Source organism: Buteo buteo, chromosome Z (genome assembly GCF_964188355.1).
Source record: "Buteo buteo chromosome Z, bButBut1.hap1.1, whole genome shotgun sequence".
Classification (NCBI taxonomy): Eukaryota; Metazoa; Chordata; class Aves; order Accipitriformes; family Accipitridae; genus Buteo; species Buteo buteo.
In genome coordinates, this window is record NC_134204.1 from 82,088,808 (window position 1) to 82,115,122 (window position 26,315).

The 26,315-nt window shown below is 37.1% G+C and overlaps 1 protein-coding gene across 2 annotated transcripts in view; it reads right to left on the minus strand.

The window, feature by feature from the left end:
* Positions 1 to 26,315, minus strand: part of EDIL3 (EGF like repeats and discoidin domains 3) — a 262,422-nt gene that overhangs the window by 106,921 nt on the left and 129,186 nt on the right. For both annotated transcript variants that reach the window (XM_075020331.1, XM_075020330.1), the window contains one exon: positions 2,412 to 2,525. In XM_075020331.1, the coding sequence (XP_074876432.1) occupies positions 2,412 to 2,525 (114 nt within the window). The remainder of the gene's footprint in view (positions 1 to 2,411; positions 2,526 to 26,315) is intronic.

Below are 26,315 nucleotides of genomic sequence, written 5' to 3' on the forward strand. Positions count from 1 at the left end.
ACCTTCCACTGGACCAGGTTGCTCAAAGCCCCATCCAACCTGGCCTCAAACACTGCCAGGGATGGGGCAGCCACAGCCTCTCTTGGCAACCTGTTCCAGTGTCTCACCACCCTCACAGGGAAGAACTTCTTCCTTACATCTCATCTAAATCTACCCTTTTTCAGTTTAAAGCCATTACCCCTTGTCATATCCCTACATGTCCTTGTAAAAAGTCCCTCTCTGGCTTCCTTGCAGGCCCCCTTTAGGTACTGGGAGGCTGCTATAAGGTCTCCCTGGAGTCTTCTCTAGGCTGAACCACCCCAACTCTCTCAGCCTGTACACACTTTGCAGCTGACAAATTAATAGTTACTGCAAAGCACACTTTAAAACTCACTGTCCTTGATCTCTACACCAAAGCAATTTGACTGTTGTATAGAGCCTTATCGCAATTATAGAAATTCTTTAATACTCAACAGAATTATCCTTTCAAATAACACAGTATTCTTCTCTATGGGCTAGACAATGGAGTCCTGGGTCACAGCTGTCAGCGTTTATATACAGAAGCATCTCCAGAAAGATCATTTGACTAGGTGATTGGCTTACCAAGTGTAAATCCTCAAAGTATGACCCAGAAAGACAGACTAGGTAGGATATTTTGCAATGCAGTAATGCTTTACTGACATTAGCAGAATTCTTTCACTATTTCAATACAATGGAAATTTCTATTTTTTATACATATATATATTTTCTGTTATATGCTCTCCAAACCAGAAATACGTATGTCTGTATATATATATACACACAAAAACAAATACAGTATAATGTATAAAATATACAACTTCACACACAAAGTTTATTTTTATGTATAATTGCATATACATCTATAAAAAGAAAAGGAAATACAAAATAACAGATGATGATTCAGAAAATGCAATGATCACTTCAAGTAATAGCTCTGACTACCCCATTTCTAGCAAAACAGGAGATTGGTTTTACGTGGTCTATAATCTGAGCAATGTTCATGACGCAGCCAAAAAAACAGAAGGGATAAACTCTGAAGAGATGGATGAGATTCCTGGTGGAATTCCAAATGGTAATTCAATTGCACCTTATAAGGAAATACATGAAGTGATTCACCAGCAACTTTTACGGAAAACTTTAACAAATGTTAATTTTTTTTACAAGTTCTTTCAGGTAGCCATATAGGCCTGTAAAATTTCTCAAAGCAAAACTTGATTTCTCTCTAGAATTATATACACATTATATTGGATGCTTCAAATCTTTTGCCTGTTGCATATATAAATCTGGGAAGTCATTGAGACTACTTCAAAAATTCCAGCTTGTCATTTGTGGTTATTGGTCCATATTGTTTTCTTCTCCATTCTTCCCCATGCATCCACAACGTGAACACAGGAAAATGAAGCATATTCTTCAGCTTTGTTATGGTTTTATTTATTTAGCATTCAACTTGCAACTTTTTTTTTTTTTTTAAGTTTTCCTGCTACACATAGTAGGTCTTCCTTGAAATAGAAACCTCCTTTTTTGAATGTGGATGACTCCAATATTTCAGGTATTTTGAATGCAGTATCTAATACTACAGATGCTAACACACAAATACTTTCCTTTTGCTCCTTAAGGTACCAGGCTTGACATATCTTGGGACTATGTTAGCTTTTACACAACACCATGGTATTAACATCCTGTGTTCAACTAAAACACATGAGCTTTCTTCTCTGCAGTATTTCAAATACATGAACCTCTAACATCTGTTATTAACTGTTAAGTTAAGGTATATTGCATTTCATACCATAGCAGTTTATTCTATTTTTGTTATTTTGGTCTTCAAGACTACCTAGTCTTTCACATGTGAAGAACTCCTTTGTAGTAACAACTTTAGGAATCAGACCTTTATAGTGCCTTCATAGTTGATGTTATTGGTAAAATCATGCGATGTTGTTCCCAGGAGAGATCCTGGAAGAACGCCACTAATGACCTCTCTGTAAACCAGTGGTCCCGCTTTCAGAGGCTAGAGACATGTCAGAGAAAGTAACAAATTTTTTCCCTGCTCTTAAACTTGTTGATATCTGCTAATAATTACTGCTGAAGATGGGATACTTGGTGAGATGAACCCCTAGCCTGAAACAGTTTTTTTATTTTTCTACTTTGCACTGTTTACTCCTTCTTGTTTGACTCTTAGATAATAATTTTGCATTTTGCAAATGTTTCCATCATATCAGATGCTTTACTTGAATGCATGACAGATTTGGTCTCTTGAATTTCCTCCATATTAAAAAGAATTAGATGGCTATTTTGAGCATTATGTATTTATAGGTTAGAGAAGTATTTCCATAGTATGCTATAGTTGTTTCTGCAAAAGAAATTATTTATTTATTTTATTTAAAAAAATAGATGTAAAAACATGCAATACTTACTCTGTTGGCAGTTTCTTCCCATAAATTCACCTGGACATTCACAGGAATAGTTGGCAACGAGATCTGTACAGATTCCACCATTCTTGCAGGGTTCGGCTTCACATTCATTTACATCTGCAAGAAGCAAAACCCATAATGTCAGTATTAGCAAAAAGAAATTGTAAAAGCAATAAGCACATGTTTCAAAGCACTAAACCACAAGATATTTATACAATTGACATTAGAAGACATACCTTCTTTTGCCCAGCAAACATGCTGAGTAAAGGATGTGACTAAACAGGTCATGCTTTAGGGAAAAAACACTGCAATCTCATATAAATTTAGCTAGTTTCATATACCTACTAAAGTTTTACTACGTCCCATCACACAACATAATTTAAAGTTTTGCTCAGGGATTTTCACTGTAACTTCCAGAGGACATCAGGGCCACAAGTCACAGTTGTGCCTTAAATAAACAAATTCAATTAGTTCTAACAGAGTACTCATTAGTGATCCTTGCAACTTCAAGAAATGTAGCTACTTCTTCAACAACAGATGCCAGTTAAGAATGTGTCTCAGTTCATCTTAATCCATTAAGCATCTAATTGACAAGGTTGTTTAACCGTCTAAAAAATTTCCTTCCTGTGCATGAGTTAGTGGGCAAATTGAAACTAATAGCTTGATCCAGAAGCTTGCAAATTTTATTAAATTCAAAAGACAGAAAAGGTGGTTAATTTCATTTGAGTTTCCCTTTTCCAGTACACTTTGTCAAATGCTGCAAGAATAATACTCCCCCATGTTTTTCAGTGTAGTAAACTTCAAGTATGACATCAGAGTCTTTTTCTTAAATGTAATAGAGTATTCTTCAGTCATCATAAGTAGATGAAGGAAAATGATATCTCATAATTAAAATTCTCCATCTCTGCATTTATGTTTATTCTGTACAGAGTAGAAACATTGTATGGATTTTATACATCACTGTGTCAAAGGGCTGCATCAATGCATACAGTTAAATATTTAAAAGATGATAGCCCACACCAGCTTCATTAAGTCCTGTTGCATTAGACGCTGTAAACAACAAACAGAAAAGCAGTCTTTAGCTTGTACTAGAATTTTACTTCATTCAATTTTGCTTAAGTGCATATTCATTTTGAATACAGTTGCTGATAAAGCACCTATGTGCATAGCACAGAAATAAGTTCAAATGAGAAGACAACAGAGATGAACTAGTGGCATTCATTGGTGGCTGAAATGCACTACAAATTGAGGTAGTACTCCTCACTGTTGTGTTGAATCTGCTTCTGTCCCCAAAATGCAAACCTGGTTTGCACTGGCTTATGCAAACTAAAGAAGATGCTACATAAGGTCTAAACCTGATGCAATAAGGCTTGTGCAGAAGAAGCAGAATTCAGCTCTGTCAACAAAGTTGCTTGATTTCTGGTACTTGAGTATGTAACTTTTGTACTTTTAATTTGGTTTTTTTTACATTTACTAGGAATCTATGTACAAAAATTCGGTGTTTTAATATACACAACTTGCCTACCTCTGATTGATTTTGTGATGTCTCCAAGGGACTCTGTGCCTCCAGTCTTTTCTGCAGATCCAAAAAGCTGCGTGGCTTTTAAATTATGTCTGCAATGTATGGGAGGTAGGTTGAAAACTGGCTGAATGGCCAGGACCAGAGGGTGTTGATCAGTGGTATGAAGTCTAGTTGGAGGCCAGTAACTGTCAGTGTACCACTAGAGCCAATACTGGTCCGATCCTGTTCAACATCTTCACTAATGATCTGCATGGGCAGAATTGACCCTCACTGAGTTTGCTGATGACACAAAACTGGGAGGAGTGGCCGATACACCAGATGGGTGTGCTGCCGTCCAGAGGGACCTCAACAGGCTGGAGAAATGGGCTGAACAGGAACCTCACGCAGCTCAACAGGGGAAGTGCCAAGTCCTGCCTCTGCCCCTGGGGAGGAACAGCCCCAAGCGCCAGGACACGTCGGCCAGCTGACCAGCTGGAAAGCAGCTTGGCAGAGAAGGACCTGGGCGTCCTGGTGGACAACAAGTTGACCATGAGACAGCAATGTGCCCTCACGGCAAAGAAGGCCAACACCCTCCTGGGCTGCATCAGGCAGCGCATTGCCAGCAGGTTGAGGGAGCTGATCCTTCTCTCTGCTCAGTACTGGTGAGTGCTGGGTCCAGTTCTGGGCTCCTCAGTATAAGAGAGACATGGACTTACTGGAGAGAGTCCAACAAAGGGCCACTAAGATGATGAAGGGACTGGAGCACCTCACTTGCGAGGAAAGGTTGAAAGAGCTGGCACTGTTTAGCTTAAAGAGGAGGGTCAGGAGGAAACTCCTCAATGTAGATAAATACCTGAATGGAAGGTGCAAAGAAGATGGAGCCAAGCTCTTTTCAGTGGTGGCCAGTGACAGGACAAGAGGCAATGGGCACAAACTGAAACACAGGGCGTTTCATCTCAATGTCAGAAACCACTTTTTTACTGTGAGTGTGACTAAGCAGTGGCATAGGCTGGCCAGGGAGTTTGTGGACTCTCCATCTCTGGAGATATTCAAAATCCATTTGGATATAGTGCTGGGCAACCAGCTCTAGGTGTCCCTGCTTTAGTAGGAGGAGGTGGACCAGATGACCTCCCTAGGTCCCTTTTACCCTCAACCCTTCTGTGATTCTGTGATAATCTTTCCATTGCTGTGAAGAGAAATGCAGGGACAGACTTTCAGCTAAATATGGAGGCTAGTTTCAGTCCTTTGAACAAGAAAAAATTCAGATTTTTATACTAAAATTGATGATGGTTACTGATCTCTGAGCTTCTTTTTAATCCCTTGTGTCTTACTATTTGTTGCACATAAAGATATTACATACCGGACTAATAAAAATTCATAGTGTTAGCTGAATTTCTGTCTATTAAAGAGGAAGAAGAGTACCAGCTTAGTGTGCAAGAAATAAAACCTGCCAAGGGAAATGACCGAAGAACAGACCTGCTCAATTCTCAATTAAATTCTTTATATGTATTTATAAAACTTAATAAGATTCTTCAGCTCCCTATTTTCCTTTTTAATCAAAGCCCATTAACCTTAATGTTTTCATCAGGTTATTCATCATTTTCATACAGGCTAACACATTTGTGGGAAAAAAATATCAAGGTCACTGTGAACTAAAAAACATTAAATGAACATATGAACTATCTCTTACTTGGTGAAATAAAGATAGTAATTTATCCTCTTAAAAGCTTTTCTGTGTAAAGATAATATCTTCTCAAGATATTTAAATGTTTCTGATTTGCCATTCATATTGAAATATGTAGGAAAAAATGCACAGCTTTCCAGCGTATTTCATATTGTCTATGCAATGATGTAGAAAACAGACTGAACCTTAAGTACCAAATAGTTCTAAAGCAATCTTCACATTCTATCCCTATGGAGCAATTAGCTATGAACAGTGCAGAAAGATGGAAGTTTATTATTATTATATTTGTTACTTGGATCCTACAGTGATTTTTTCCCAGTAATTTGAGAACCTTCAGTCCTATCAGTTCAGACAAGTATGTCATATTTGATGAATGAGGAAAGACTAGCTCATTGTAGCAGCATGTTTGATACCAGAACAGACATTTATTTGGAAAGATAACAACTAACTGTGTTAAAGAAAGGAGCATAAGTTCTACAGAATTATTTAATTTACTATTCATTATTTCATTTTATTGAATGTGCAGATGTAGAATATTTAATTAAAAGAGGTTCCTGCAAATTGTGGTCAGCTTTTGTTCAAATTCCTAGGTGTGCCAATTATGATACTAAACCTTACACCAGCTGGTCTGTTTCTTTCTTCTAGAACACATATATTCCCTTTTTAACTTTGTTATATTGTCACTAATAGAAGTAAATTTGCATAGAAATTTTAAAATACTCCAGAGTTACTGAAATAGTTGTTCCTAAAGACAATAAAAGTTCCCAAAGAAAAGCTCTCTGTATGTTGTCAGATACAAATTCTTCACTGACTATGCAATCTACCTACGTGAGAAGGATGTGCCTTTAATGTAAATTAACTAATATAAAGTAAAATCACTGTAGGTTGCTCATGATTTTTCAGGTAAGCTTAGGTTAGATTTTGAAGTGTTGTTCAGATAACAATCTTATACACTGCAGTAACTATAACACAGATAGCTGGGTACTACCAGAGAACTGAGTTCCTCACAGGGGGACCTAGTAAGACTCTTAAATACTGAGTGAAATGGGGTCCTGAAGAGGTTTAACTGCCAGCACAGGAAAAGCCTGTATTTCTATAAAGTGTCCAGGTTAGCTGAAAACAAACAAACAAACAAAAAAACCCAACCCTTCCCAAACCACCCCGGGTCTGTGACCCATCCCCCCAGGATTTCTCTACCGAAGATGGATTCTGAATTTCATAGTGGTGAAGGAACAAAGAAACACTGACCATTTTCTGAAAACAGACTGATACTTGCATAATATCTTGAAGGGCAAAGACAGTTGATCAGGAAGTAAAGGCTATGCTAAGGTTTCTTTTTATGTTGAAGATGATTAATTTTACATTTCCTACCTCCTAAGATCAAACCATAACTACAAAGCTATTAAGCACACTTCTGTTTGAAGCACAGTCATTGTGCACCCTGGAACAGAAGTATGCTGTCAGAAACTGGGCAACTAGGATTCAGCTTCGCTATATTACATAGTGATTTGGAGAACCATTGTGAGGCAGAGTTCTGGGGTTTTGTCCTTCTTTGCTAGATTATTTATTATATTTAACCCTCGAAGTATTTAATAAAGATGATTAAAGCCTAGTACTGTACTTGCAAACATAATATAATTAAAAAAACACAATCCTAATTTGACTTCACCTGTTAAATAGTCACATGTGTTTTTCTGAAAAAATTACCCCACATGAAATGAGTATACAAATTATGTAACTATTTTAATAAAAGATTTAACTATTACTTCTAGTAATATGAGTTCTTCAGCAAGCTACTTGATGTAAACCTTGCTTTTTGTGATGAAGGGACTGATAAGCTCAATCAGTTGTTTTTGCCAACACAGCTTGTGTTTTGGCTGCAAGTGCACATCAGTATCTTGTTCCTGTCCCCTGCTTCCTTGTTCTTTATGTAGCCCAAATTCCTGGTTCCTGCCACCTGAACTTTTGTTTCTGATCCAGGATTACCTTTTGCAGTACAGACTTCCTGAGTTCCCTCCTGCTGACAAGTACATTCTTTCCTTATCCTTTGATTTTATACTTGTTTTGGCTTCCTGATCACACTTGATCTGCTCGTCTCAACTCTAAGTCATGTTTTTAATCAGACTTCTATCTTGATAGAACAGTTGGCCTGTCAGAACCACAGAATCTAGGTTCAAGTGTCCATACTGGAAGTCAAATTGGCCCTTATTAGGAGCACTGATTGGACATAATCCAGTTATGCCTTACTAATATTGCAAATATTTTCTTCCATAATAAAGTCAATTTAGTGTATAGAAAACAGATGCCAACAGAAGATCAACTGGTTATAAACTCTGTATCATAACTGGCTTCTATGAAGACCCACAACTATACACTGGTTAAAATCAAGCCACAATTTGAGAAATATGACACCCACCCCTACCCTGAATTTTTTTTTATTTTTAAAGAAAACCGGAAAACTTAGAAAATTCCCTCCCCAGTTGTATTTCAAAATAGAAGTTGTTGATAACTAGCATGTTCAAATACCTTTATATTTGGAAACTGGTAAGGCGTAAAGTGGAGCTTAGTCTAGGCTTTTCTTGTAGTTGCTTGATGGTTCTTGATATATTTTTAAAATGCATTCACTGTATTATTTTTTATTGTATATTGATCCTGAAGGTTTAATTACTTGAATAAGTACTGTATGAGTAAGACTACACAAAGTATATGATCTTGCTTGCAGAACTTTGTAATAGCCTGTTACTGTTTAAACATGAGCCTTCAGGTATTCAAATTTTTCATTATTACTTTCCTAATAAATACCATGAAAGTCAGATTATGTACTCTTTTTTTGTTATTACAGATTTGTACCAATTTGCTCAAGGACCATATTTTTTACCAGACGCTAAATGGTAAAGCTCCATTGAAAAGAATAAAATTGTACCAATTTTATTTGGTAAAGAATCTGCCTTGAGAATCAATAGACTTTAAAATGGCTATCTTAACACTGAACTACTTAAATGATAAAATTTGAAGCATTACAGCAATTCACATATAGAAGGACACATCTCCTTTAAAAGTAGGAGGGGTTTGGTAAAATATATTAAAAAAAAAAAAAAAAAGAAAATGTTCTTTCTCATATTCCTGTGGTTTGCTACAACAATCCTAAATTGTAAAGGTCTCCCAAATGAGGATGACCTCATTTTTTTCTAAAAAGTTAAAAAAAAAAAAATAAAAAAAATTGTATTTAAACAGAATGAATAAGCTTCATCAAAAAGTTTGTGAGCACAGGTAGATCACCTTCAATTGTTGGTTAAAAGAAACAGAAGAGATAAGTAATTACCATGATAATAATTCATTTTATTATTGTTAATTACAGGTTTAAGTAAGTTTCTAACCTGCTTCTGAAGAAGTTTTTGGCTGTAATTAATTTAAACAAAAAAATAAGCTGTAACTTCAGCTATAACTGTTCCTTGATTTAAACAGGATTATACAAAAACACGCACTAATACATTACTGGTACAACCTTGGTGTGAATCATTTAAAAAGAACTAGAGCATATTCTCATGAAATTTGGGAATTTAGTATATATTATTAAATCTGAACTGGATGTATTCAATGCATATTCAACACAGAACAGACATCTGTTAAAATTCAGTGGTTTGATTGCTTTTGCAACGCTAGTTTCCTGACCACAGAAGGCTCTAAAAATGCTGTGCCAAATAACCTGCAGGAAACTTCAACTATAATGTCATACTGAAGTGATTCACTGTTAAGATATCCTTAATATCTGGTACAGAAAGCAGAAAACAGCTTTACACTTGGAACGAAAAAGTACAAGCCTCTTGCTCCTCATCCTTAGACACTAAACATTATATTACCCCTGCTGTCATTATTCTATGTAAAGTTTTACTTCTCCTCCAAGTATTTGGGACAACATACTGTGGTAAATGTCCTCCCAGAATAATCCATTACAGAGCTGCCTATTAGAATCTTTCCTGAATCAATCAGTACAAATATTTCAGATACTATTATTCTATTAAGAAGAGAGTAAGTCAGGTAAGAGAGTTACTAAAGTTGTGTTCTGAACCCAAAAGAGGCATTCTAAATAAGCAAGCCAAGGAAATAAAAATAATGTCTATACATAAGCCTGAACTTTTGGCTCGACTATGCATGAATGTTTGAGATATCTCATAACCAGCAATACATGTTAATGTCTAAACATTCAACCATTTCTAAAGGTTGGACCAGACGATCTTATGAGATCCCTTCCAACCTGGACTGTTCTATGATTGTATAACAAAAACAATTCTGAGAAGAGTTCAGCTGCTCTTATATAGAGTTCTGTCAGGAACTGCCTCTTATGCATCCTTCCTAATATAACAGGCTTGCCTTGCAGAGCAATTTTATGTTCTCTTAGGTTTCTTTAGACTAATTTATACTTTTTTCATTATGTCTAACAAGCCCTTTTTATTGATCTTTTTCCTTAGTTTGGAAAAAATCAAGTGTTATTTCCTATCCTGGTGGTTTTTGAAATAGTTTTAGGTCAACTTGTTTCAAGAAAAATAGGAATATATAGCTATGATTCTGTTCACCTTGATTCATAAAGAAATCTGAATTCTGAGAAACTGAAAATGAAAAAATATGTCAAAGTTCTTTTATATGACATTTTCTTCAATCTAATGTGGCAAGTAAAATCTTTAATTTTGACAAAACAGCATTTTTTATTATGACTAATTCCTTTCCCTGCCAGTTCATTTATCATCTTTTCCACCTATAATTCACACCTCTGTTCAAAGTAATGCTGTTATTGTATCAGTAAATCACCTGTAGCATCTATCTGTAAAATCACATTTTAAAATAGATTTATTATCTATAGCATTATCCCAGCTTTCTTCATGTTCTATAATGGCATTTCCCCTACGCAACCCTCACTTAAACAATAATTTCCAAATTAAATTTAAAGTTTTCAAGTCACTTATGAATACATTTCTATACAATAGTAATTATAATCACAGTTTTCAGAATGCTAAGATTAACTGTAGAACTATCAGAAAAATAATAATAAAAAAATTAACAAGAAAAAGACCCAATGAAATAGTTTGCAGAATACTGTTCTTCTTCTGGGACTTTGAATTAAGACCAGAAAAAAAAAAAAAAGAAAAAAGAAAAAAAATTACTCTGTTTAAGAATTGCTAGGAACCTACAGGAGCAACTTCTATGAACACTGCAAAGTTTGTGCATTACTCCAATATACACATTTAGCATTTTAAGTGCTATGCACATTTTATAATGTGCGGGTTTTCTAGCAAGAGAGCAAATATTAATTATTTCTGTATTTTTACACTCCAAAAGTGGTTTTCAATTGTTTTCCTTAGAAACTATTGGAAACTATGTAAAAGAATGGTGAGATCACATAATTAATTTCATAAAGTCTAATGGGACCCTCTAGAGAGAGTATAAAGGTGCCTGTTGACTCTGAAGGACTTTGAGCAGATTCTGAATAAGATAGGGCTCTACAGGAATCTTCCCCACAGTAACTATAAATCTTGTTGCATTCACAGCAATATTTTTGGCTTTATTTTCATACTTTTTTGTGTATTGTGAGGAAACTTTTTTTTACCTCCATTTCTGTTTTGAAAACTCCCATAAAATAAATGAGAAAACTTACTATCACTCTGATCATACAATGAAATTGAGATCTGCATTGGTATCTAGTGCCTGTCTTGCAAAATTTTTATTTTTTAGTTACAGCCACTAAAAAGCTATTATAATTTTCTCCGTGGAGTCACACTTACAACACTGGACTATGTCAGTATTTCCTGATCTTCTATTTACTGGTTTAAATTCATATTTAATGGATTTTCATCTAAGGTAATTTAAATTTAATAGAATTTTGGAATAGCATTCCCAGGACCTTTCTTATTAGTTATAAGATAGTTGGTACTTTAAAAGTTTTTATATGAATTGAAGCAGATTTTTCATTTTTAATTACTTTTAATGTATACTGGCATGAAAATCTGCATCCCATTAAATAACGTACCATTTAATTTGACACTGTAGAAGCATGTCTTCAGGGCAACAATTCCTATCGTTTCCAATGAATCTTATTAAAATAATTGGCTATTTATATAACAAGCATTTGACAAATCATTTTAACTGTAGTTGAGAAAAAAACCCTCTTATTAAAAAGTGAATCAACTTGTGAATCATTTTTTATTACAAGCAATGCTCCAAAAATCTCAACTTTGCAAGGAAACTTAAATTATCCCGCATTAGACTATAACCTCTAACTGGATTATTTGCTAAAATAGTGTAGGTGGGCTCATGGCAAGAAGTCCAATTATTTTCAAAGCAAGTTTGAACCCAGATCAGTAAATTAGCATATTTCCCTTCACATATCCAAAAAATAATTGTATTCTTTCAAAATGTAGTTGTTTATGCATTTCAGAATAGAGTGAGCATAGGGATATATCTTTTTCACATGAGTACAGTTATGGCATGTGTTTTCAAAAATGTTATTAGACCAACAAGTCCTGGAGGATATGATGATGGATGTTCTAAAATGACTAAAACAGATGGTTGTATTTGTTCACATGTCTGTATTTGATATACACGGGGTGAAGTGTATTCCTTTATGGCCAATCTATATACATCTCATTTAAGCTCTCATAAAAAGTCATCTGTGGGACTTCAGTACACTTATGTTGCATAAGTGCACATAAATGTGCTGCATAAAGGTCATTTCTACTCTTTGCTAATACCTTTCAAATTCATACTCCTAGTTGCTCATAAATATATGCATGTTTTACTGTTTATGAATCTTACTGTTAATCACAGAAATAATCTAGCACTCTAAATAGGAGAATGGGTTAGATATTTTGGCAGTTCTCTAACCTTTTTTCCCCTCTAGCGGCTGTGGAGTACCACATTTTATTACATTTAACATACATGGACACATATTAGATTAAGAGCATATTTATAAATCACTTAAGAGTTATGGAGGGTTAATAAATGAATGGATGGCTTAATACAAGATTAACCAAATGTCTGTTATTCACTATAGCAAATCACTATTTTCATTACAACCGTTGTTACATCTTTAGTCCTATAAGGATTATACGTTTGCTTATAGTATGTGTACACAAACATAAGAGCAAGAGGAAAGACCTGGGGAACTACAAGTCAGTCAATCTCACCTCAGGCCCCAGGAAGGTGATGAAGAAAACCGTCCTGGAAACCATTTCCCGACACATTAGGGACAAGAAGGTGATGCAAAGTAGTCAGCACGGATTTATGAAGGAGAAACCATGCTTGACCAAGCTGATAGCCTACTACAATGAGGTCACTGGGTCAGTGGGTGGCGGTGAGCAGTGGATATTTTTACCTCAACTTCAGTAAGACTTGTAACACTGTCTCCTGTAACATAGGCAGGCTGACTGTGCAGGTTAGATAAGTGAACAGTGAGATGTATTAAAAAACAGCTGAATGGTTGGGCCGAGGGTGGTGATAGCGGTAGAAAGTCCAGTTGGAGGCAAAACACTGGTGTTGTATCCCAGGGGTCAATACAAGAGCCAACACTGTTCAACATCTTCATTAATGACCCAGACACTAGGGTAGAGCGCACCCTCCCCAAGTTTGCTGATGACACAAAACCGGGAGGAGCGGCCGATACACCAGATGGGTGTGCTGCCGTCCAGAGGGACCTCAACAGGCTGGAGAAATGGGCTGAACAGGAACCTCACGCAGCTCAACAGGGGAAGTGCCAAGTCCTGCCTCTGCCCCTGGGGAGGAACAGCCCCAAGCGCCAGGACACGTCGGCCAGCTGACCAGCTGGAAAGCAGCTTGGCAGAGAAGGACCTGGGCGTCCTGGTGGACAACAAGTTGACCATGAGACAGCAATGTGCCCTCACGGCAAAGAAGGCCAACACCCTCCTGGGCTGCATCAGGCAGCGCATTGCCAGCAGGTTGAAGGAGCTGATCCTGCTTCTCTACTCAGCACTGGGGAGACACAGAATCATAGAATGGTTTGGTTTGGGTTGGAAGGGACCTTCAGAGATCATCTAGTTCCAACCTCCCTGCTGTGGGCAGGGACATCTTTTACTAGATCAGGTTTCTCAAAGCCCCATCCAACCTAACCTTCAACACTTCCAGGCATGGGGCATCTGGAGTGCTGTGTCCAATGCTGGGCTTCCCAGTACAAAAAAAGACATGGACTTTCTGGAGTCAGTCCAGCACAGGGCTATGGTGACTAAGGGACTGGAGCATCCGACCTACAACAAGATGCTGAGAGTGCTGAGACTGCTCAGTCTGCAGAAAGGGAGGCTTGGGGGAATCCTACCTACATGTACAAATATCTGATGGGAGGGAATGAAGACAAAAGAGCCAGACTCTCTTCAGTGGTGCCCACTGACTGGACAAGAGGCAATGGACTCTACTTAAAATACAAGAAACTCCACCTGAAGAAATTTTCTTACAGTGAGAGTGGCCAATCACAGGAGAGAGGTTGTGGAGTCTTCATCTGTGCAAATATTCAAAACATGATGCGACACAGTCCTGGGCAACCTGCTTTGTTTGACGCTGCTTGAGGATGGGGGTTGGACTATGTGACCTCCACAGGTCCTTTCCAAACTAAACAATTCTATGATTCAGTGATATATGCCTACAGTATATATCCCATGTATATAGTATATATTATCTCTGGCAAATACACTTATTTGCTAACAACTTATCCGTCATTTTATCTTTTGGACTATGATAATTTCCTTGTCTCCTCTGCAAAGGTGAAAAGGAAGACCGCATCTCTCTCCCCATATAAGACGCAAAATGTGTATGAAGTAGTTTCCTCACATCACCAATGACTGTCTAGTACAGGAAGGGAAATATTTACTGCAGTGAATTCTGTCTCCATCTGACTGACAGCTCTATTATCTCAGGGCACATACACCCTGGTTGCTCTTCATGACTCACAGACAATTATATGTCCTGCACTAAAACCATCTCTCAGAACTGGAACTTGTATTTATGGCAGCTGGCCCAGGCAATGTCACCTTTGCTTGATGATCACATCAGATAAGACCTATCCAAATAGTTTTATGCATTTTCCACGACTATGTTTAGCAGCTAAGGAATTGCCTTCCAGTCTATACATATGATCTGTACCATAACTTAGGGCCATGGGTGGTACAATCCCTGTAAAAGATTGTTTTTGCTGAGAAATGGGAGGACGTTCTCTCTCTGTTAAAGCACTGAAATAATGAAGTCAGAAATAAATACTGTAAACTGAATTTTAGCTTCAGGCAAAGGTTCCTTTCACCTTTCACTTTTTTTCCTAATTTTGGTGTATGCCTTCTGCAGTGTTATTCTGAAGGTCCTTTAAGTATTAACTGACAAAATAGAAATGATAAGAACAGAGCAGACTAATTTCTCTTTAACAATGAAAACTACCGGTATGGAAGAGACTATTGCATTTAAACAAACTCTAAAAACTACATGAGAGTAGTGATTGTATGCATAAACAGCTCTGCAAGATACACAAAAGGATCACATAGAATACATTTTCAGAACCAGATGCCTCACTGACTTGTGTAGAGGAAAAAATGAAATCTGACAAGATTACAAAACTTACCTATTACTTGCAGGTAAATAGCAATTTAAATTCTCTTTTATGGTGTAATGCATACACACCTGGACCATGGAACATCAGTTCAATGCTAATGTTTTGTCATAAGAGGCAATTCCTGAATGCTATCATTATTGCTCATTCATGGCCAAGCACAGATCCCAGCAGAAGTCCTTCTGAGATGATAAGCAACTACTGAAGCTCTGTGCACTTGGGCAGAAAAGTATCACAATAAGAACTAATAAGCTCCTCTGGAAAGCCTTAGGAGTATATATGCTTTTATTAACAGCAATTACCAAAGGGGTGTGTATCAGTTTCAGCCTTATATTTAATCTGTTAGAAATGTAGAGATGCCAATTCCACCTTTTATGTCCCTCTGCATGTTCCTGTCTCCCCACTCCTCTAGGACCCAGTATGGGCTACATTCAGTGACCTGATGCCACTGAAAATCCCTTCTTGCGATTAGTTTGTACACTTCCAGATCAGCCTGGTGAGATGATTCAGATTGAAGTCGGATGGGGATATACTCTAAGGGAAGACTGGCATCATCACTTTTGGCAGTATCAGGCAATCACACCAGAGGATTAAACAAAATTCAGGCCAGCTCAAGAGACTGCAGAAAACCAAGTGCCTCTTGTGATGTCAGCCATTAACAAGTCATAAGAAAAGGAAGATAAACAAGATCTATTCATTGTTTTCGGTGTACTTGGAGAAAAACGTAGGTACAGATAGGTTATGTCTACATTTGTAAGTACTGTGGTCTTACAGAACTATAGTTGTAGAGTGAAGGGGACACTATGTCTGCATGTCCCTACATGCATCTCAGGGATGTGTTCTCTGTACAAGTTCAAGCCTGGCTGGGTGGATGGAATGCCCATTTACCCACTGGAATGTTTTATGTGAATTCCTAGTGTGTACACAAGGAATTTAGACTACCAGACTATTTTATTTTAGATTATTTTCATCTCAAAGGGATCTAGTTCTTGTGCTCTGAGACTGCTGTCACATGAAGCAAAGCAGAGTAAGTGGAGATGATCAAGAGATATTCTTTAAAAATGCACTCCTGGTTCAAACTAAGACACTCATGCAGATGCCCTACAGAAATAATTGCATGTTATTTAACACATCAGAATAAATGCAGACTAGAAGAATATCCTGGGTATTCATATGCAAATGTGACAGCACCATGAGTTTTGCTTGAGATATTTTATGAATATAAAGGGAATACATTTGTAATGCAGATTGGTATATACTATTAGACTATTATCTCATTATACTGAGCTTCAAGTCAAAGTACTGTTTTTTCAGGTTTTGCACACATAGGTAATGAGTCTGACGCTATATCCTTCTCTCCCTCTGTATACCGCTTACTTACAAATAAGCCCACTGATCTTAAAAATGTATCCACATGAATAAATACTACTTATAATTTCAAAAGAATAGCTAGACTACTGAATATATTTCTGGATCTTCCTTCTAAAAAGTTCTTTGGCTTCTTCAAGCTGTTCACTGTGTCTGTAGTATAAAAACAACACCTGATGACTAAACTTTTTCTTTCTTTAATTTTTAGAAAAATTGCCATGTGAATTGTTCAAGTTCCAAACATTAAAGTCAGTCATACAATTTTCAACTAGTTCAATGAACAATGGAAATACTAATATTCTGTATAGTAATAGGGAACCGCATAGCTGTGTGCCAGCATGAGTTCCTAACAGAAGTACAGTATTTTAATTCTGCATCCTTGACACACCTACACACACAGAAGGTTGAGCACAGTGGTTCTTACAGCAGCAGAACAATGAAAAGAAAAAACAAGAAAAATATCTAAATTACAAAATGTCTTTTTTCTAATAGCTGCTTCCTACACAGATGGATCAGACTGTGCCACTGTGTGACAAAATTCTAAATGATAAGTTTTGTCTCATTAAATAATGAGATTTCATTTCAAGATTTCATTTATCTTCATTATCTTCCTCAAAGAAACGTGCTGCTATACCTGTAATGAATCTGTGAGTACAACAAAGACTGAAAGCAATCCTTCCTTTAAAGCTGTGGTGTGGCTGTGTTGATCCTTGTTGTGCTTTCAGTAGGTAGCACAATCCTAAACCATCACAATGGCTGAAATTCTCTTATAATTTCCTGTGTCTACCTAAATAGGCATAAAAACTGGAAAGAAGGAACAGCGAACAGATGCTTTGTTCAGCTCCAGTTTTCCTGTGTTTGTCCTCTAACCATCCATAATTCTATTGTGGTTAATCGATTGTTCTCTTGTACAGGACACAGTGCACCCTCAGCAAGTTTGCAGATTAAACCAAGCTTAGTGATGCGGTCAATATGCTTGAGGGATGGAATGCCAGGATCCAGAGGGACCTTGGCAGTTTGGAGGAGTGGGCCCATGTGAATCTCATGAAGTTCAACAAGGCCAAGTGCAAGGTCCTGCACCTGGGTTGGGGCAAGCCCCTGTATCAGTACAGCCTGCGGGATGAAGGGATTGAGAGCACCCCTGCAGAGAAGGACGCAGGGGAACTGGTGGATGAAAAATTGGACACGAGCCGGCAATGTGTGATGGCAGCCCAGAAAGCTAATCGTATTCCAGGCTACATAAAAAGAAACATGGCCAGCAGGTCAAGGGAGGTGATTCTTCCCCTCCACTCCTGTGAGACCGCACTTGGAGTACTGCATCCAGCTCTGGGCTCCCCAGTACAAGAAAGACATGGACCTGTTAGAGTGGATCCTCCTCCACAGGAGAGCTATGAGAAAGGTCAGTGGGCTGGAGCACCTCTTCTATGGAGAAAGCCAGAGTGAGTTGGGGATGTTCAGCCTGGAGAAGACAAGCCTCTGGGGAGAACTTATTGCAGCCTTTCAATATATTAAGGGGGGGTTACAAGAAAGATGGAGAGAAACATTTTACCAGGGCCCATACTTACAGGACAAAAGGCAATGGGTTTAAACTGAAAGAGGGCAGATTTAGATTAGATACTAGGAAGAACTTTTTTTATGATGAGGGAGATGAGACAGTGGAACAGGTTGCTCAGAGAAGTTGTGGAAACCCCATCCCTGGAAGTGTTCAAGTCTGGGTTGGATGGGGCTTTGAGCAACCTGGTCTAGTGAAAGATGTCCCTGCCCATGGCAGCAGGGGGTGAGCTAGATGATCTTTTAAGGTCTCTTCCAACCCAAACCATTCTACGATTCTATGATCTATATCATCTAGTGGGTCAGAGTTGCAAATATTAACATATTAAACAATAATAATGCCGTACTGATCTAATAATGTGGTTAACACACTGTCTTAAGAGTTTCTTATTGATGCACTTTCTTGAAGAAAAGTTGTATAAGTGACAATTTGGGAACACCCCAATGTTTTTAAGTCACTTAGCATCTCAAAGCATCTTAGTCACTTAGCACATGACATATGTCATAGAAACTCACGTGCAAAGTTTTAAGAAAAGGGCTTATGACCCTACAGAAAGCCAAGGATATTGGTCTCAATAACAAGCATTCTTTGTTAGAAAGATGGAGTCACATAAAGAGATTGAAAGCAGGCTCATTCACAAAGTGTATTGCTTGTCAAATTGACAAATGTGAAGGTAAAAGTGTACAATAATAGAAATCAGTTAGGATCAGTAATGCTATTTAAAGGACCCACTAACAAACAAGGTGAGTTTAGGTTTTCCAATGACTCTTACTCCACTTAAAGTCTGTTTTCCTTTGCAGAGCCTTTCTATGCCAAATCCTTGCTAAAAGAGCATTGAGAGCGTTCCCATGGAGAAGGCTAAGACTGAACAAAAAGAAAATGGACAATCGTCACACTTCTGGAAAGCTGCCAAAACCAGAATATTGAATTTGAGAAATGAAATAGAGAAAGCAAAGCAGTAAGAAATGGTTATTTTCTTGACTCAACATCTCAAAAGGGAAAGAAAGAATAGCATTTAAGTATTACAAAATTACCTTTTCCAGTGAAGAAAACAATCCTGTACCACTTTTCATAACAGAATTGAGATGAACATGTGCTTTTTGGTGAGTATGAAAAGGAATCCAAAAAAGGAGAACACAAAAGAATAAAATGACATTGAGATCCTAGATAATAGCTTTTGCTTGTTTGAATGGATAATCTTGAAGAAAACTGAAAATATTTATATAGTAGATACTGCATGGAATAATGCAGTATTAAGTGATAGAGAATAAGCATAACACATCAAGAGATATGGAGTTCATTGTTGCTGCTCTTATCCAAGAAAACATTCTATTCATGTAAACTGAAGTTTGAGTGATGAATGCGCCATTATGCATTTATCTGAAACACCCTATCTGTTTAACTATGAGATATTATATGTAAGAAATATAAACTCTAAACTCTGGTATGATAGCTTAAGTAAAAAAAAAACAAACATGAATGTAGGAGTGTAAGAAACCAGATGAATCACAGTGTCCGGTTCCCTGTCGGTTACTGAAGAACCTCATATAAGTTCTGAAACAACTCATCATTTTCTTACAATAATTACCTGGTACAAAATAAGTGCAAGAGCATAAGGAATTTATTCTTCCACATTCTCATTTCACAAAGCCATGTAAGACCATTTACATATTGCTCTCAAAAAAGCAGTCTAGTTTTTGAAAATCTAGAAGGTAATCTTTGTGCCTTTTTTTGTAAAAGTGTTTTCATGCAATATTTGGAAGACTCTTTGCTAGTATTTTTGTGTAATGTATTCAGGAATATAAACAGTTATTCTCATTCTGAGGAAACCCACTGAAAAGGCATATTATAATATTTATGTTATAAAAGAGAGAATATGTGATGTTGACATTACAATGGGATAACTATTATTGAATGTAAAGAGATCATTTTTCATTCAGTACTTATTATTAATTCAAATATAAAGAGGAACTTCTATGTGCAAAATATCTCCGTATGTTATCTTTTTAACATAGAACATGAACCAATTTAATTTCTTTCACAATCAAACAGCAATTCATGTATTTTTGGAACATTAATTTCTTGCCACAGTAAAATAATACTAATCATTAAGAAAGACAGTAATTAGGGGAAGAGAGATTTACCCTCCTACAAGAGATCTTTATAATGGCTATTGACAACCTAAGTGACTTTTATACCATCGAAACACACATCTTAAAAGTATCATTCATTGTATAGTTCAGTCAGTGTATAGGTCATAAGAAATCCACCCCTCTGTTCAATATCCCCATAAAACCCAAAAGCAATCGGGAAGATCTATTTCCTCCCACTATAACATCTTATGAAAGAAACTTAGGCATCAAAGACGGCAGCTTAATAAAAGCTTTAGCTCAACATCCAGTTCTGGTTAAAACAGGAAAAATTGAAAAGAAGCTTCCAACAAAATGCTGCATAAAGAACGTAGAAAGTACTGTAAGGATCTTCTACCAAATAAATGATACAGCTTTGTCTTCAGTACAGGTTACTGTCGCAGTAAAACAGAACAGAAAAGGTTTTGAGAATGCCCCTGAGAAACCATTTAAAAGTCCTGCAAAAACTCTCATGTGAAACAGAAAAGGAAACAATTTTAACTGTTTGCATAGGAAAAATAAGAGGGAGCATGACAAATGTATGCAAAATAGTAAGTGGCATACAGAAGGCTCTCAAAAGATGCTTTTCTTCTAGTCTTATAATACACAAAGAAAGAAACATTTGAAGATGCTGAAAGACAGCAGATTTGGAATTGAAAAGGGATTTTTTTCAAAATACAGTATAATTATGAAACTCAATGCATCAGGGAATTGTTAAGGTCAATAATTCAAAAAGAAAAAAAAAGCTATTGGAAGTGTGTATGAATGAGAAGAAAAAACAGTGCTATATACGCAAATGCTAACAAGAGTGAAACAAAATTGGAATGGATGTTATACTTCCTACCTGGCATTTTAAGCCAATCTCTGGCTATTACACCATGAAATAAAATCTTCAAGTAGGGGACAAAACATGCCCTGTCTTTTCCTGGTGAGGGTGTCTTGACCCCTTCTGAGAAGTATCTAGTGTTGGTCTATTACCTAAGATTTAACGCTTTTTCTCTCTGGGCTTCAGGTAGTCTTAGGTCAGTCACCTACTGCTTTAACCAAGATACTTATTTGGATTTGAAGGAAAACAAACCCCTACTTCCAATAGCCCCCAAATCATTGTCACTGTTGTTCAATCTCACCACACCTTTGTTGTAAGAAGATTCATCATTGAAACTTTCTCTGTTTTCAGCTGACAAACCCATCATTTTTTACCTCATTAGAGCTTTTTTTTTTCCAGGCAGTTCCACACAAAAGTTTTCCTAGACTTCTGTGACTGGGGGAAACTTTTGCTGTGCTTCCAAACCTGGTGGTTCTGCCATTTCTGTGCTCCCCTTTTTGCCCCCTTACACAGTTTCCATTTGAGGAATAGTATATTATTGACTTTTCTTCCAATAGCCTTTACTGGCTCTTTGCTTTTTTATCCTTTATTGGGAATCACTCTTAGATGTCTTTCAAATCGCCCACTTGCTCTTACATTTTAATTAAGCAAAATTCTGGAAGATTCCCAAATGAGCAATGGTATATCCTCCCTTCTTCATTTTTCATCTAAGCTACTGGTCAGACACAGGAATAGTTTTCAGACTTCAGCTCAACAATGCTTAGTCATATATGCTGCCTAGGGCCTACTTATACATGCAACTTACTACTAGTATACTATATAGCTTATAACTACTCTATTATATAACTTACTGCTAGTATAATTTGTTAAAACTATGCATACAGCTAATTTCAATGAAAATTACCCCCCACCCCAAAATAAAAAGGAACACCCGAGTTAGATTTAGAACTCCCCAAACAGATACTTCTCCTCAAAGGAGAAACCATAGTGAGTGTTTATCAGCAGAAGCATGGGATGAACATCTGGTATGGTGCAACTGTATGTAACCTAGTACATTACATTTGCCCACTCGGCTAGGGGGATGACTGGCTTGGAACAAGCTGTATCTGTGAAAGATGCAACTGGTTTTAGCCTCCAAAACAAGACAGCTGCATGAAAACCACCTGTGGGTAATGGTTTCTGGAGTGCTCTACCATCAAACTGCAGACAAGAACGGTTTAGTAAGAGCACTCGCTCATAATAACACACAAAATCCATGCCACAGGATGTTCCACAGCTTCCTCACATATATTTCTTCCTAGTAGCTGGAAGAGTTGCTAGGATTTGAATTTGCTGGTAGAGCTGAAGCTGTAGATTATGCATCACGTCAAATGGCCAGAAATGCATGGCCACTGGCCTTCCCAGTTGCAGCCCCACAGTTAAAAGCCACTGCCCTGTGGGTAGCTGGGATGATGCCTCAACATACTATCAAAATGTGAGCTGATGCTCCCGCCACATGGCCCCCATCTCTGCAGTTTCCCAATACATTAATGTGACAGATGTGAATACCACTGACCATCTATGACGGGGAGGTAGAAAGCAGAGAACTCTGTACAAAAAACTGGGAAGGCTTGCTTACATTATTAAATGTGTTTGAATAATAAACTTTATTCTTCTTGGAGTAAAAGGCATTTAGTTATGGCTGACAGAGTTAATGATCATCAGAATTTAAAACCACATCCAAATCAAACCCTTAAATCTGAACTCTGTTGTTTCAAACTTGATTTTTTTCTGGTTGGATCTCTGTGTCATTTCAGTTAGTTGAGTGGCAGCCAGTAACCCACACTTTGACATATATTGTTACTAATGTCTCAGTTTTCTATTTTTTTCAGCAGGCAATCTCTGTCTGATAATCACAATAATGAATATTGTCTGTATCTCAATGTCATGGAATTTTTTTTTTGGTGGAAAAAATGTCCTTGTCAGTCTTCTGGGTATTTCCATGGATTTTGACTTGTTCTGCAGAACTGTATTTCTAGGCTGTTTTAATAGGTGACAGTATAATCCCTCTATATGTAGATGAAGGCATTAGTTATCTGAACAGCAACAATTTGTCCAGCATTTTCATCTGTCGTATGAAGAGTGATTAGTGAAGTTGATAATGGTGTAACAATAGATGCTGGTTCAAGAATAGCAGTAGACATTTTTCAATAAAAGCCAGAAAGATCTCAGAAGATTGACTTTCTTGAAATCCATGGTTAAATTAAAGGGAATTATAACACACCCAATGATTACATGCTTTTTTCTGGTGAATGACAAGGCCATGTATTTACATAGCTTTCAGTCAAAGTGATCCCGAAGGAACAAAATTATTTGCTGCTCTTATGAATGAGCATCACCGCCACAGAGTACACCTTAGTCTTCTTGGGCATGAGTTGTACGCTTTTTTCAGGAATTTAAGTGGTCTGAGTTAATCCCTGGAAGAGCTGCTTTCTCAGTGTAAGACTGTAGGGAGATTTGCCTTGCCTCAGGGTAGTTCTTGCAAACAACTCCTCTCTCCTTGTCACTAGATATTGTCAATAGCGCATTTGAAAGCCAGATTGCCATGCATTAACAGCATGAAAAATTGCAACCTGGACAGGGTTTGAGAAGAACCTTCATACCAAGCAGGTAAGTAAATGCCTTTTAAATAACAAAGGAATAATTAAAGAACGTATTGTTCTTGGGTATCACCACAAAAATCTGCCCAGGTTTCTACCTGAGGTAGACATTCCTATCCAAACCTTGGTTCGTTTATGAGCCCTGAAATGGGAAACTTTTGTTTCTTTTTTGCCACTGGGGAATCAGAATTTTTCAGACAACCACTGCCAATTAATATCAGTTTTACAATAAATCTAGAATATACATTGCTAATGATCTCTCTTATAATTTACATATTAATTATTTACAAGGGTAAAAGGTCAAGGAATCTCAGAAATATTGACAGGATGTCTGTTCATGCGAATGACAGAATCCCAGCTTTGGGAAAGTATCTTGACTGCAAAATCAATCACCTAGCTTAATTGATTTAGCAACAGAATATTAGACATGAAAGAAATCCAAGATAAAAAACCTTGTACAAGAGAAGTATAATGTGATTTTTTGAAATCTTAATAGTTTAGATGAAGATACATGTCTTGCAATGAGGTAATTTAACTTTTTATGATGTAACTACTTGGACAGATTTCTTACTTGCTTTACAGTGAGCTCAGAATTGAATTAATAAACTTTATCAATTTGTATCAAAGGAACTTTGTGAATTGAGCTAAAGGGATATCATATAAAAGAATTATATTAAGTCCACCACTGGAAGTCCCATACTTCTTCCTGATTGCAGAGGTCTCCTCTGCTGCTTCTCATGGCAGACCCTCTGAACACCTATATATTGTGTATGATTTATTATCACATCTTAAACCAGATTATCTGGAAGGGACTGAATTTCATTCTCCCCAAAAAAGTAACTGTTCACATAAAGCTTGTATTATCTTAAATCACTTTAGCTGCCTTTTCGGGTTCTAGTCTCCCCACAGTGAATCTGACTCACCCGTGTGAGAGCTCTACTTTATTCTGAAGTTGATATAAATACACTTTGGTGATTATCAGGATCATTAGCTAACTGTTACATACCTGAATATTTTTAAAAAGTTACTGGGGACCCAGCAAACAACTACGATGAATCACTCCATAATGTACTACTGTATGTTTTCTTCATTCATTAGGTAACAAGAAATTATATTTTCCAGACAGCACATGTTAGGTGTGCATTTTGCTGGATGAAAATTTGTGGTGTTATTCACTTCATTTCATCCTTAACAAAGGTCACCTCTGACATTTAATGGAAGGAGAAACATTGTGCATCACAAGTTCACTACATGACTGGTCCATAATGGAGTGTGCCTGAGAATGTTAGGCCACATGAGGATGTTTTCACATGAGCTCCTCCATATGACTGGACATCAGTGGCACACAGAAGTGGTCTGCCTGTACCCTCACTTACTGCAGTCACAGGTAGGAAGGTACAGCTTTCTGTCTTTCCACTCTCCAATAACTTTTGCTCCACTTCTCAGATGGCAGACTCATGTAAAATGCATGCAAGTACAAGGAACAGGGTCAGGAACTACAAGGTACTGCACTCACAATTTAGCCCAGGTACAATCTTTAAGCTGGTATAACTCTTGAGTTACAGCTAGTCATAATCTTGCCTGCTGTCCTGGTCTTGAGACTCTTGAACTCCTGGCTGTGTGGTTTAAATGTTGGCAATGTCTATCCTTTGCCATCATGATTACACAATGAACTCAGTCCCTCATCTTGACTGAGTGCTCTAATGATATGATGATTAAAACAAAAGAAGGTCAGTACGACTGTTGCTGGCATTCAGCTCCACTAGATGGCTGTCCCCAGAATCAGGGCTAGATGGAACAGATTCCAAAGGAATGCACAATATCCAACATTTCCATGTTCCCAGTGGAAGAGGTAGACATATAATTTAACTAGATTAAGTTAGTGGGACTCCCTACGTTACCTATGTAATTGAGAGAGAGTGTGGCCAAATTTAATGAAATTGAATATCCATATTCAGGTCTTTGGACACTTTCCATTGAGTATATAAGGGACATAATGAACTTAAGTAGTTATCTGAGCTGGACTATATTGGTTCCTGACACTTCAAATTATAGACAAGTATCTAAACGGAGCACTTAATTAAGGTAGACTGGATTCAGTACTTATTCACTCTGATTTGAATGAGTGGATTTATCTTTTGTGTGCAAATGGAACTGGATTCTTGACCGTTTGTTTGAGTTTTTTTAACCTTCTAACTGAGTAACAGTTGGCTTCCAAATGCATCAATAACATGAGATTTAAGAACCATGCTGTGCTTTATTACACAAAAGAAAACACAAGTTTGGCACGAGTTTCTCCTTGGGCAAGGACTTGTTCTAAATGGCTTTTACATATGAAAAAAAAAAAAAGCTTCTATTTAAGTGGCAAAGAGATAATGCAGATCATGTTTGTATGTTAGAACATGAGCTGATCGGTCATTTGCAGATGAACATGCATAGCTCTTACTAATTGGTTTTGATCACACAGAACTTCTGATGACATTAATTGGACAAACATGGACCTATAATTTTCAGTATGAGCACAAAAATTGAAATATCTATTCACTTCTTAAAATTTTTGATTGGTGAAGTATAGATCTTACTATATAATCCCCCCATGAGATATTATTGAAA